Genomic DNA, 14,417 nt, shown 5'->3' on the forward strand with positions numbered 1-14,417 from the left:
GTCATCTGTAGGCTTGACTAGGTCGGAATGTCCAAGATAGTTTGCAAATTGGTGCTCGAGTGTCAGAACAGTGGTCCACAACTTTTTTGGCACCAGGGACCGATTTTGTGGAAGACAATTTTTCCACAGACTAAGGAGTGGGGGGATGGTTTCAGGATGATTCAAGTGCATTATGTTTATTGTGCACTTTGAAAGTGAAAGTGTTAGTCACTCAGTTGTGTCCGACTCTTTGCAACCCTGTGGACTGTAGCCCTCCAGGCTCCTCTGTCCATGGGGCTTCCCAGGTAAGAATACTGGAGTGGGTTGCCATTTCATTCTCCAGGGTATCTTCCTGACCCAGGGATCAAACCCAGATCTCCTGCATTGCAGGCAGATTATTTACCACCTGAGCCAACCAGGAAAGCCCTATTATTTCTACTCTAATGCTGCTGCTGATCGACAGCAGGTACTGGCCTGCAGCCCAGAGGTTGGGGACCCCTGAACTAGGAGATCTGTTGAGCTGTTGACTAGAGTGCCTTGGTTTTTCCCCGTTTGGTCTCCCCATGTGATTTGGACATTTTATAGCATGGTAACTGGGTTCTGAGGGAGTATTTGGAAATGCAAAGGCAGAAGCTGACGGTTTCTGCAGGACTGGCCTAGGAAGTTTTACATTCTCACTTCCTTCCATATTTTTTTGGGTGAAAACTGGTCACAGTTCCAGCCAGATTCAAGAGGAGGGGATAGAGAGACCACCTCTTGATCGGTTAGTGGCACAATCACATCGCAGAAGAGCTATGGGATGCTGAAGCCGTCTTGTAAATGCAATTGCAAGGAAGATCTGGCCCACAATGTCTGTTTTGCTATATTGAGAACCAGTGTCTGTCTCTGCAGTGCAAATTCCCCTTGGCCTCCAGATGCACGTTCCGAAGGAACTGTCTGTCCCAGGCTCTGCAAATGTGTTTGTAGGCTCTGCAAACACATCCACCTGCCTGGCCTTCCTGTCTCCAGACTTGTATCACTTCAATCCACTTTTTACACTGCTGTCACAATGACTGATGTTTTGATGCAGCATGGACAGCTAAACATCTCTCCTGATTTGAAACTCATCAGTGATTCCCCATGGACTTAAGATAATGTTTATATTTTCTTCCATGGCTCATAAGATATTTTATGATTTGACTTCTCTCTCATTTCCTATTATGTTTTTCTAGTTCAAGTTCAGCCATCCTGGCTGCCTTGTGTTTTCCAGAGTTGCTATGGTTTCTTATGCCTTTTGGCCTTTGAATCTGCAGAAATGCCTCTGTCCCAGGTAGTGTGGTCAAATCTCCTTCAACTCCAGGCTTAAGTCAACTCTTCCTGAAACTTTTCCGGTACCTTCCACCCCTCCTCAGCACTGGGCTAGAGGGGGATTCTCCCTTTGGTTCCTTCTCTGAAGACCCATGAATGCCCTTGCATAAATCTTATGCTCCTGTATCAACCATAATGCCAGTCTGTCCTGTTTACATTTTCTGCTCATATTCTGCAAACCAGTCTGTTAGTTTTTTGAGGTCACTGGGTAGTGTTTGCCTCTGTAGTGCTCATACATATTTGGGGTTTAACAACTGTTAAAAACAAGAAGGATTCAGAGCTACTGGCTAGCATTAAAGATAATGCACATACTTAAGATTAATTGGAAGTTGAATATTGATTGATGGTGAAATGGTTGAATAATTATCCATATTGTTAAATATTTTGCAGCCATTAAGCAAGTTAGAATAGTCTGTATTAAACTAGAAAGAAGTCTATGATGTATTATTAAGGGAAAATGCATGAAAAATGTTTATAGTATAATATAAATAGAAATCTGTATATACATTTGTATATGTTTGTATGAACAGAGCACACATGGAAAGATACGCTTCAAACTGCAACATTGGTGGCACTAAACTTGTTTATTATTGTAATTAACAGTCAACAGGTAAAAAAGTAAGCAATGCTATTCATAAATTAATTTCAAGACCAGATATGAACTTTTAGACAAGCAAGAAACATAGGGAATAGTGTAGAAGAATATGTATTACTTTAGTGGCATAGGGAATGTTTACAAAAATGAGATTTTTAAAAAATTTTGCTGTGTGTCTTATATATAAGGTCTTTTGAATGCTTATATATGTATGAAATTAAGTCTGTAAAGATTTAGAACAAAATGTTAACAGTAATATTATCTGGTTGGCAGGTGACTTTTGCTTCTTCTTTTGGCTTATCTGTGTTATATAATTTCAAAACAATGAGCACATCTCATTTCCATAGTAGAAATAACATTATTTCTAAATATAGAAGATAGTACATAAAAAGTGGTACCATTAAGCTGTGTGATAGCTGAATACCTAAGACTTGAAAAAGCAATGGTAGTATGAAATTACAAAATGAATTAGAGTGAATCCATTTGAGAACAGTGGTTGTCATATAACATTTTTCTTCCCTTTTTTTAGCAAAGACTGAAGGAAGAAAAAGAAGCCAAGCGGGCTCGTCTGGATGGGAGACATGACTATTTATTTGGGATTGTAGCTTCCTGTGTGGACCTAAACAAAACTGAAGTGGAGGATGCCATTCTTGAGGGGAATCAGGTGCGATGCATTTGTGTTCCCACTGACTTGATTATGGAGGGCACAGTTCATGTTGTCCTACGGCAGGGTCTGTGCTGGGCCTTAGGGAAGGGTGTCTGTTTCAACATGGACAGGACCCCATTCTGACTCGATACAGGTGATGGTGATGGCAGAATGAGCTTGGGGCTCTCCAGCTCTCCATGTTAAAATCATCATTTGAGTTCCATGATCCTGACAGAGATGTCAGAGATATCTGACATCTCTGACAGTGAGAGATGTCAGTGAAGCTGGGCTTGGGTGCCATTTTGGAATCTGAGGTTAGAGAACAGAATCTCCTCTCAGCTGCTAATTTATCTTTTTTTTTTTTTTGACTTTATCCTGTTCTATCCTGGGAGATTGAGTCGTGCCATAGTTCCCTGGCTTTGACTCTGGTTTCTTTTGTTCCTGACCTTGACTTCCATATCCTGCCATGGAGCAGGCCAGTTGGCAGACCTTTAGATGTACACAGAACCTCATGGACGGGACGAAGTTGCGAGACGGTGGAGCATTCCGTAGTCATACATGTTCTCATCATGGTGGTTTTCCAAGGTTATTGAACTTTAATGATATTTTTCTATAGTGTGTTAGACTGCATTTTGAAAGGTGTGGTCTCTCTGATCTGTAACTGGGTGAAAAATTAAATATATTTATATCTGCCTGTAACAGCTCAGCACTTTAAGAAATTAGCCAATATTAAGGGACAATCTCTTTTCAGATGTGTGGATGTAGCAAATACTTTTACGATTCATCAGATCACTTCTTTGAATTTAGCCTTTACTGTGGTAAGATGTTTATTCTTGTGTGGTTTTTATGTTATAAGAAATGTGCTCTATATGGTTTGGGTAAACTGAAATCTTACCTGAATAAGAAAGATGATAATAAATGCTGATTTAAACCTGGTTTCTGATTCAGAACAAAGCCATTACCTTGCCTTTCCTTTTTCCCAGATTGAAAGAATCGATCAGCTTTTTGCTGCTGGAGGCCTTCGTCACCTCATGTTTTACTATCAGGATGTGGAGGTAGTGGAAACAGGTATTTAAAGTTGATGTCGCATAACCCAGAAATGTGTTGTTAGATTTACCCAAGGACGGCATGAAGCAGAGGCCACTGCGAGGACTTTATCCTGGGGGATGGGACAGGTGAGGAGTGGGGGATGAGGCCCAGTGAAACAGGTCCTGTTTGTACCTCAAGCAAAGGACAGATAACGGTGGCTCTGCAGCCTGGTTCTAACTTCAGTTGGGATATTTTGTTTTCCTTTTCAGGCTGTGCTGGTAGCTAGAGAATGATAAAATAATTTACATTTTGAGATTTCCTTTCCTTACATGTTAGTTCATTCTGTGCCATTATGTTCTAGAACTTCCACTGGGCATCTGTTTCTTCTCTATTTCTTTTGAACATAGGAATTATTGCCAAGATGTGTAATAGGAGTTTTTTTTTTTAGTGAAATATCACATCATGTTTATTTTCTACTGACTGTGACTCAAATGAATAATATTGAATGACAAGTTTAGTCATTTTCACTTAAGATAAACTTGCAAATCTCTATGTGGATTCTATTGATATATCCCCGTCTACTTTTATGTGAATTAATATAATTTTAAAGCCAAACTAAGGACATAAATATATTATGATTATATTAAAATATCATATGCAATCCCTTTGTGACCTTTTTGATGGAAGAGAAGATAGTTGTTGCTCTTGGCATAGAATATGACCATGATTTTTTATTTAAAAACTGAGGAAATTATGCATGCATAAGTGACTGGCATTTCCCCCAGATTATCTGCTTTATATTTTGTGGTCAGAAAGGGCATTGTATTTTGAGTAAAAAAATCAAAACAAGACAAATTTTGAGTCCTGTCCCAGATTGCAAAGCACAAGCTGAGTTAGGCTAACTGAGTGAATGTGAAGTTCGCCATGAACTCTGCACGGGGTGAGGCTGGCCTTTGTGTGTCACCTTACATGGCACACAGGGTGCAGGGGTGTGAACGTAAGTGCGAGCTTGTTTTTCTTCCCCACTCTCCCTTTAAACCTTTTCAGTAGGAGCAGCTTTTCTTCTGAACTTAAATTGCAATTCAGACAACCCCATGAACTTTGCTGGATACTTTTAGATAAAAATATAGAGTGAAGTAAGCCAGAAAGAGAAAGACAAATACACATTAACGCATATATGTGGAAACATGGTACCGATTAACCTATTTTCAGGGCAGGAATAGAGACTCAGATGTAAGAATGGACCTATGGACATGGGGAAGGGAAGGATGAATTGGGAGATTGGGACGGACCTATAGGCACTGCCTTGTGTGAAATAGATAGCTAGCAGGAGCCTGCCATGTAGCACAGGGAGCTCAGCTAGGTGGTCTGTGATGACCTAGAGGGGTGGGATGGGGGATGGGTGGGTGGCAGGGAGGCTCAAGAGGGAGGGGGCGTATATAACTGATTCACTTCATTGTACAACAAAAACCAACACATCATTGTAAAGCAACTATAACCCAGTTAAAAAAAAAAAAGAATAAAAGTTCCCATGGTTGCGTCCAATTACAAACACAGCCTCAATTCAGAAAGTAAAAATATCCAGTTGATCAAAACTAGTTGATCTAAAGTTAAATCTCTTCCACTCTTGGCCCTCCCCCTTTCCTTTCATCCCACCCACCTTTGCAGCAGAGGCCTCTGAGGGTCAGTATCTGCAGTGGGAGAGGAGCAGATGGTCTCCTTTTCTCCTTCAACTCACCCCTCCACCCCCTACCCCCATCCTGTTAACCACAGTTTTTGAGTGTGTCAGGGCAGAGATAAGAGGGAAGAGGGAGCAGTGAAGTTTTTACTTGGCTGGCACCTGTTGTGAGCTAGCTGACCTGGAATTCTCAGGCCTTGCTCAGATGAGATGTCAGAGGAACAAAAGACGAAGTTAACTTGCTCCACGTAAATGGCTAGGACGTGCAGCAACTTGCTCCACGTAAATGGCTAGGACGTGCAGCCGGAGGTGGAAACCCTGGGAGACTGACTGTGGAGCCCACATCAGCCATCACTTTGCTGTCCTGCCTCCCCTGCGTCTTTCTGACTCCGGTGATCTGGAGGGCCAGCTGGATCAGAACAACAGGATGTAGAGGTTCTGCAGTCATAACTGGATTTGGATCTTGGCTCTCCTGGTGTGTGACTTGAGGCGGGTCACAGCTGTCCTCAGGGTTGCAAGCAGTTTCAAAAACGTAGACATGGTACCAGCCAGGGCTTCCCAGGTGATGCTAGTGGTGAAGAACCCGCCTGCCAGTGCAGGAGACATAAGAGCTGTGGGTTCGATCCCTGGCTCAGGAAGATCATGGCATGGCAACCCACTCCAGTATTCTTGCCTGGAAAATCCCAGAGGAGCCTGGAGGGCTACAGTTCAGAGGGTTGCAAAGAGTCGGACCTGACTGAAGACTTAGCACGCATGCATGGTACTGAGCAGAAGCCCTGATGCACAACATTTACCAGTAGATGCTGTCTCCTCCTTCACCCTTTCTCATTGGCCCCTTGATGGCCCCATCAAGGATGACTTGCAGCTCCAGCAAGAATTTGCTCTGGACTGAACTCTCTTATTGGAGAAGGCAATGGCACCCCACTCCAGTACTCTTGCCTGGAAAATCCCATGGATGGAGGAGCCTGATAGGCTGCAGTCCATGGGGTTGCACAGAGTTGGACACAACTGAAGCGACTTAGCAGCAGCAGCAGCAGAACTCTCATTCCTATTTCTTCCATTTCTGTTTTTCCCTGGAGCACCAATTTTGAAGTGAACTTGTGGTCTGGAATTAAGCAGATCCTTTCATTTACTTTTTATTCTTTATTTTTTATTGAAGTATAACTGACTTACAATATTAGATTCATTTCAGGTGTACAGCACAGGGATTCAGTATTTTTGTCTGTCTCAAAATGATCACTATATAAAACAGATCCTTTGAGATTCCTTTAGGGTTCAGGCTAGAGGTGGTCCAAGGGATGGAGCTTGTAGGGCACCAGGATGAGTCAACATGACAGTATTTTAACAGGGAAGCCTCATTCTAAGAGATGACCACGTGGACGTAGTATAGCATTTGTGGGACTAAAATCCTTTTCATTTGTAGGGCAACTTGGCTCTCCAGGAGGAGTAAACTCTGTTTCTGGAAAGATGAAAAAACCCAAGGTGTTTGTGACCGAGGGAAAAGATGTTGCTCTTACTGGGGTGTGTGTGTTCTTCATCAGGACCAACCCTGCCAGAGCTATCACCCCTGAGAACATCCATCGGGTAAGAGGCAACAGCTCCTGAATTACTAAAAATCACAAAAATTCTACCCTCAAGATACCTTCCATGGAGACTACCACTGTATTCATTAAATATTTAAAACTGCTTTCACAGCAATATTTTCAAGTCACTTAAAGTAAGCAGTCAAGAGGATGGTTCCTTTAAATCTGTTGAATAAGAGGAATTAATAGTCAGTTTGTTAATGAAAATTGATATAACATTATATGTATCTGTGTGAATGTAAAACAGTGAGATTTTTTTCTTTCAAAAAGAATTTCCTGGGACTTCCCTGATGGTCCAGTGGCTTAAACACCATACTCCCAGTGCAGGGAGCCCAGGTTCAATCCCTGGTTAGGGAACTAGATCCTGTTTGCCACAGCTAAGAATTTGCAAGCCACAACTGAAAATCCTAAGTGCCACAGCTGAGACCCAGTGTAGCCAAATAAATAAATGAATATTAAAAAAGAATTTCCTTTCTGGCTTACTTCACTCTGCATAATAGGCTCCAGTTTCATCCACCTCATTAGAACTGATTCAAATGTATTCTTTTTAATGGCTGAGTAATACTCCATTGTGTATATGTACCACAGCTTTCTTATCCATTCGTCCGCCCATGGACATCTAGGTTGCTTCCATGTCCTGGCTATATAAACAGTGCTGCGATGAACATTGGGGTACATGTGTCTCTTTCAATTCTGGTTTCCTCAGTGTGTATGCCCAGCAGTGGGATTGCTGGGTCATAAGGCAGTTCTATTTCCAGTTTTTTAAGGAATCTCCACACTGTTCTCCATAGTGGTTGTACTAGTTTGCATTCCCACCAACAGTATAAGAGGGTTCCCTTTTCTCCACACCCTCTCCAGCATTTATTGCTTGTAGACTTTTGGATTGCAGCCATTCTGACTGGCGTGAAGTGGTACCTCATAGTGGTTTTGATTTGCATTTCTCTGATAATGAGTGATGTTGAGCATCTTTTCATGTGTTTGTTACAGCTCATTTATTTATTTGGCTGCTCTGGGTCTTAGTTATGGCATGTGGGATCTAGTTCCCTGATCAGGGATCAAACTTGGGCCCCCTGTGTTGGGAGCGTGGAGTCTTAGCCACTGAACTACCAGGGAAGTCCCTGCTTTACTCATTTGGCAGGTCTTCATTTACGAATGACAGTAGCTAGATTGCAGTTGAAGATCCTTTTTACGATAAAGGTTTTTCCCCATTGTTTTGCAGGAGGTGAGCTTCAACATGCTTGACACCGCAGACGGGGGTCTGCTCAACAGCATGAGACGTTTGCTGTCTGACATCTTCATTCCCGCTCTCAGAGCCACGAGCCATGGCTGGAGTGAGCTCGAGGGCCTTCCAGAAGCCTCCAGCCTTCGGCAGGAGTTCCTGGGCTCCCTGGAAGGCTTTGTGAGCATCCTGGCCAGCGCACAGGAGAGTTTGAAGGAGAAGGTAAGAACAACTATGTTATTTCTTCAAAAAGTATCTGATGGTGAACAAATCAACACCTAGGTGTGTAATACTTCTCTTAGAGGGTCTTGATTCCACTACTTTGCAAATCTTGAAAATATATTGTGTGTGCTTTATTGTCCCTTGAAAATGTGGTGGTGACTAGATTTAAATTCCTGTCATTTGGAGCAATGAGTGCTTTGTGGGTTCCTTAGAAATACTGGCCATGGTGGAGAGTTTTACTCTGTCATGTCAGATGTTGGACTGCAAGAAGAGCATGAAGTGCTTCTGGTATTGCTCTGCAACTTAGAAGGAGAAATTTGGAGCCAGAGTGTGGTGTGTGTTTCAGGGGTGGTGGTGATGGGGAGGTTGGGGGGTGATGATGATGGTAGGGATGGGAGGAAATTTTGAAGAGGCAGGAGGAGAGACGAATGGATATATCTGAAGACAGATTGGGTCCTGTGGTCCAGCCAGTGATCTAAAGGGCCATTAAGAAGAAGTTTGGCAGGGACTTGCCTGGTGGTCCTGTGGATAAGACTCCATGTGCCAAATGCAGGGGGCCTCGGTTCAATCCCTTGTCAGGGAACTGAAAGTGAAAGTGTTAATTGCTCAGTCATGTCTGACTCTTTGCAACCCCATGGACTGTTGCCCACCAGGCTCCTCTGTCCATGGAAATCTCCAGTCAAGAATACTGGAGTGGGTTGCCATTTCCTTCTCTGGGGATCTTCCCAACCCAGGGATCAAACCTGAGTCTCCTGTGTTGGCAGATGGATTCTTTACTGTCTGAGCCATCAGGGAAGCAGAGACTACTTGATTTTTAAAGACATAATAAGAAGGAAGAATACCGGAGTGGGTAGCCATTTCTTTCTCCAGAGGATCTTCCTGACCCAGATGTCGAACCCAGGTCTCCTTCATTGTAGGCAGATCCTTTGCCGTCTGTGCCATCAGTGAAGCCCCGCTGTCAGGGGACTAAGATCCCATAAGCCTATGTGATGCAACTACAGAAGCCTGCCTGTCACAGTGAAGACCCAGCACAACCACACACACACATACACACACAAAGAATAAGTTTGGCATTTGTAGGATTTGGCATCAGTAAAATTTGTGCCACCTACAGTGAGCCTGTGTTAGTGATTCCTTGGGGTAGAAGGTGGGGTGAATGCAAAACCATGAAAGATGACAGCCCAGATAAGGCATGAGTGGGAGACACAGAAATGGATCCTGTGAGACCAATGACAAGATAATGCTCACTGCTCTCCAGGAAATACTGAGACCCTTTGGGACCTATTGGGATGTTGGCAGGGAGGCAGACAGTAGGCTTTCTAAACGATGTGGGATGGGAGAGTTGAGTAAATGATATCCACACAGGGGGAGTTGGCTCCAGCGAACATTTGAGTTATATTCGTAGTTGACTATGATGCAGGCCACCTAAATGCAAGTTGAACTAAATTAAATAGTTATTCTCCTGAAAAGAGTACTGCTTCCACAGGGCTCCACTTCATATTGTGGTAGAGGTATTAAAAAAGTGGCTGGATCTCACACAAGAGGGAGGCGGTGCCATTTCACGAAAGGCAGAAGCTTCCCCCATAAAACCAAGGCCAGGTCTAGGAGGCAGGTGGAAGATGCAGTGTTGGGGGTGGGTGCTGAAATCTGAATTTAGAGTCTCACAGGGCTAGCTGCACCTTTCCCAGGAGGAAAATGTCCTTATTAAATACTGAGGTACTTCTGGATTGCGTGTGCGCGTGCTAAGTTGCTTCAGTCGTGTCCAACTCTTTGTGACCCTCTGGACCATAGCCCACCAGGCTCCTCTGTCCTTGGGATTCTCCAGGGAAGAGTATTGGAATGGGTTGCCTTTGCCTTCTCCAGGCTTTTGGGTTGAAAATGAAAGTTGCTCAGTTGTGTCCAACTCTTTGTGACCCCATGGACTATACAGTCCATGGAATTCTCCAATCCAGAATACTGGAGTGGGTAGCTTTTCCCTTCTCCAGGGGATGTTCCCAACCCAGGGGTTGAACCCAGGTCTCCTGAATTACAGATGGATTCTTTACCAGCTGAGTCACCAGGGAAGCCCAAGAACACTGGAGTGGGTAGCCTATCCTTTCTCTAGCGGATCTTTCCAACCTAGAAATCCAACCGGGATCGCCTGCATTGCAGGTAGATTCTTTCTGTGAGGGAAGTAAAAAATCCTGGGTTTGTTTTTCTTTTTTTGGCTGTGCCCTGCATGTGGTAGGTCCCCAACCAGGGGCTGAGCCCAGGTTCCCTGTAGTGGAAGCATGGATTCTTAACCACTGGACCACCAGGGAAGATCCCTTTGGTTTCTCTGTCAAGTCAAAATCCAACACACCTTCTTTCCTACCCTTCTCTACCCCTCCCTCCCCAAATGAATTGGTGTATTTGCCATTAAACTTAGTAACTATAAGATTTTTTTTTTTTGGACAGGGACATGAGAGTCTTTCCCTCTGGTTAGTTTCAAAAAAGAATGTGATAGATTAGAGATTACCCTCCCCTCAGTCATTTTTTGAAGGTCCCCATTTTCTTTGGTTTCATGGGTTGATTCTTTAATTTCCAAGTTCCCTGTCAATTCCCGAGTTCTGTGATATTGTCTGTCTGTCTGTCTGCAGTTCACACTTTTTTTTTTTGACACAAAATTTTAATTCAGACCAATCAGCTTTACTGGTGTGCTCAATACCTAAGGAGGATTCCTACACTGATTTCATGAGTGTTTCCCAGGGAGCAGGGTAGTTAGAGAGAATCTCCTTAAGATCCTTCTGGATCAACCAGAAGTGTGTGTGTGTGTGTGTGTGTGTGTAAAGTAACATCATCTTATTCTTTAACTTTCATTGTAATTAGGTGAACCTTCAAAAGTGTGACATATTTGAACTGAAAACCTTGAAGGAACCCATAGACTTCTTGACTCTAGCTAATAACCCTGAGACTATGGAAAAAATAGAAGGTTGTATGAAAGTATGGATCAAACAAACAGAACAGGTAATTTGCAGAAACCAAACATCAGACCTAGCTCTCTGAACACTGACTAGTTCACATGCCATGTGACTGAATCAGCCAGTGGAAGAAGGTTGTATCACATCCCTGTTCCATCTGCCTAAGTATTTTACTGCAAGTCCCTAAAAAAGATGAAAGGTTCATTGCAATGTTAATGTATCGTCATTAGTTAAGAAGAGATAGTAAGAATTCTAGGAGATGACAGGAAATGACTTTATATGCTTGTCTACCTAAAACACTGCAGTTGGCCAGGTTTTTCCTCAAGATGTAGTTACTCTGGAGAGAATGCCTATAGGAGTACAGGAGTTTTCTAATTCAATGTGTCTTCCAAAACAAAGCTTTGGACTTAATTGTTAAAAAAAAATTTCAGAAAAGTGAAAGCTAGGTGTTACATCCAATTATTGATGTTACATCAATAATGGAAATTAACCAACTGAAGGCATGAGGACTTCGCAAGGTTGTATTTCTCTGAGGTTCTAAGTGAATAAACCAAAGAAAGTTTCTGAGATCAGGTCCTCCAAAAGTTCATGAAAGCTCCTCAAACAAGTAGTTTTAACTTAGAATGAGTCAACTAAATTTTTTTGAAATTTAAAAAATGGATACATCTCAGGTTAGTAAAAGGCTGTCATTCAAAGCATGCAAATGAATAAAAATATATCATGACTCAGATAGCAGAATTTACTTCTTTCCCTATATTTTGCTTATGTGTAACTTTTAACTCTCCAGCCGACTCATTGGCTCATGGTTCTCCTGTGCATTCACAGGTCCTTGCTGAAAACAACCAGCTGCGGAAGGAGGCGGATGACCTTGGGCCTCGAGCAGAGTTGGAGTACTGGAAAAAAAGACTGTCTAAATTTAACTACCTTTTGGATCAATTGAAGAGCCCAGATGTGAAGGCTGCATTGGCAGTGCTTGCTGCTGCCAAGTCAAAACTTCTCAAGGTTGCTTTTTGCTTTATGAACTGGGAATGGAAGTTCTTTATGCATATGTCATAGAGTAATTTGGAACAGAAAAATGTTATTCTACATTAATGAAAAAGTAACTTTAAGATTAAATGTTACTGCCCTTTTGTAATTTTATAAACTGTAGAAATAGCCTTTGAATGAAAGGTATTTATCGGCTGGTGTACATGTATGAATGGGCTTCCCTGGTGGCTCAGATGGTAAAGATTCCATCTGCAGTGCAGGAGACCCGAGTTTGATCTCTGGGTGGGGAAGATCCCTCTGGAGAAGGGAATGGCTACCCACTCCAGTATTCTTGCCTGAAGAATCCCATGGACAGAGGAGCCTAGCAATCTACTGTCCATGGGGGTTGCAAAGAATTGGACACAACTTAATGATTAACACATATTCACACACACATATGTATCTGTATTACTAGAGGGCATTGCAAGTCATTAATATGTACCATAATAACATGATTATATATTATGAATTCAGACCAATGAGGAGTAGTAATAATGAAGGCTTAAACTTTTCTAATTTTTTTTTAGAACTGGTGTATTTGTTTTATATTCCTGTGTAACAAATTACCCCAAAACTTCACCACCTGAAACAATAAATATCACCACATAGTCTGTGGGTCAGGGGTTTGGGTGTGGCTTATTGTTGTTATGTAGTCACTGAATGGTGTCCAATTCTTGTGTGACCCCATGGACTGTTGCCCTTCAGGCTCCTCTGTCCATGGGATTTCCCAGGCAAGAATACTGGAGCAAGTTGCCATTTCCTTCTCCAGGGAGTCTTCCTGACCTAGGGATTGAACCTGCATCTCCTGCACTGGCAGGCAGTCTTTACCGCTGAGCCACCTGGGAAGCCCTCAGTGTAGCTTAGCTGGGATCATCTGACTGGAGATCTCTTAAGGTTGTTGTCAGGATGCTGGCTCATCTGAAGGCCTGACTGGGGGAGGATCTTCCTCCAGGTTGCCCGTGTGGGATTCAGTTCCTTGCTGTCTGTTGGCTGGAGGCCTCCTTCAGTTCTTGGTCATAGAGAATGTCAGAGTGAGGTGCAAAATGGATTCAGCAGGCTGTGGAGGAGAAGGCGTGTAGGTGTAAATATGAAAGTGCTGCCCCCCTCCCCGCCGTGATGCTCTGTCCTAGTTATTGAAGAGATTTCATGAGAGAAGGCTTGGAAGAGATACCTTTAAACACTTAGTCGAAAAATTTTAATTGCTCTTCAGCGTGGCAGTGCCCCTCACCCCTCTGGATTGAGTTCTATGTAAGAGGCACGGGAGAGACTGAAAGTTGGACCCCTGGGACTTGGGATGACTTTTATGCAGCTGTTAGTTGGAATTTTTTCTATTAATAATTGCGTTAAAATTTCCTTCCTGTATTGTGCGTAGACATGGCGGGAGACGGATATTCGAATCACTGATGCAGCTAATGAAGCGAAGGACAATGTCAAGTATCTGTATACACTTGAGAAGTGCTGTGACCCCTTGTACAGCAGTGACCCTGTGAGTCGAAATTTCCACCTCCTTAGTCTTCTACTCATGACCCTTTTACACTAGCTGAAATGAGTGTGGAATTTTGGTTCATGAATATTGCAGTTTGTTGGAAAAGTCTTAGAAAACCTCTTTTTATTCTCAAGAAAATTATATGTGCATGTATATGCATACATGTATACACTGATGTTGAAGCTGAAACTCTAATACTTTGGCCACCTGATGCAAAGAGCTGACTCATTTGAAAAGACCCTGATGCTGGGAAAGATTGAGGGCAGGAGGAGAAGGGGATGACAGAGGATGAGATGGTTGGATGGGATCACCGACTCAATGGACATGGGTTTGGGTGGACTCCGGGAGTTGGTGATGGACAGGGAGGCCTGGTATGCTGTGGTTCATGGGGTCACAAAGAGTTGGACACAACAAGCGACTGAACTGAACTAATACATATATATGCATATACACACATGTCTGTTTCTACATATATATATTTTCCTATGTTTTCTAAGATATACATTATATTTTAAAAACATTTATTGTATATTCCATTTCCCATAAATATAGCAATTGACATCCTAAACTATACTCAAAACAACTGTGGGAAGAATTATTGGCTGACTTTAAAAAAAAAATCTTTTAACTTTCATTTGTTCCTGGTTTTATTTATTACAAAATTAACT

The 14,417-nt window shown here is 42.7% G+C and overlaps 1 protein-coding gene across 2 annotated transcripts in view; it reads left to right on the top strand.

Moving 5' to 3' along the window:
• The window catches only part of DNAH5 (dynein axonemal heavy chain 5), a 332,322-nt gene that overhangs the window by 69,093 nt on the left and 248,812 nt on the right, over positions 1-14,417 (top strand). For both annotated transcript variants that reach the window (XM_024981527.2, XM_015459121.3), the window contains exons 2-8: positions 2,451-2,585; positions 3,551-3,635; positions 6,698-6,858; positions 8,077-8,298; positions 11,146-11,283; positions 12,063-12,239; positions 13,636-13,749. In XM_024981527.2, coding sequence (XP_024837295.1) covers positions 2,451-2,585; positions 3,551-3,635; positions 6,698-6,858; positions 8,077-8,298; positions 11,146-11,283; positions 12,063-12,239; positions 13,636-13,749 — 1,032 coding nt within the window. The remainder of the gene's footprint in view (positions 1-2,450; positions 2,586-3,550; positions 3,636-6,697; positions 6,859-8,076; positions 8,299-11,145; positions 11,284-12,062; positions 12,240-13,635; positions 13,750-14,417) is intronic.

Source organism: Bos taurus, chromosome 20 (assembly GCF_002263795.3).
Source record: "Bos taurus isolate L1 Dominette 01449 registration number 42190680 breed Hereford chromosome 20, ARS-UCD2.0, whole genome shotgun sequence".
NCBI classification, from domain to species: domain Eukaryota; kingdom Metazoa; phylum Chordata; class Mammalia; order Artiodactyla; family Bovidae; genus Bos; species Bos taurus.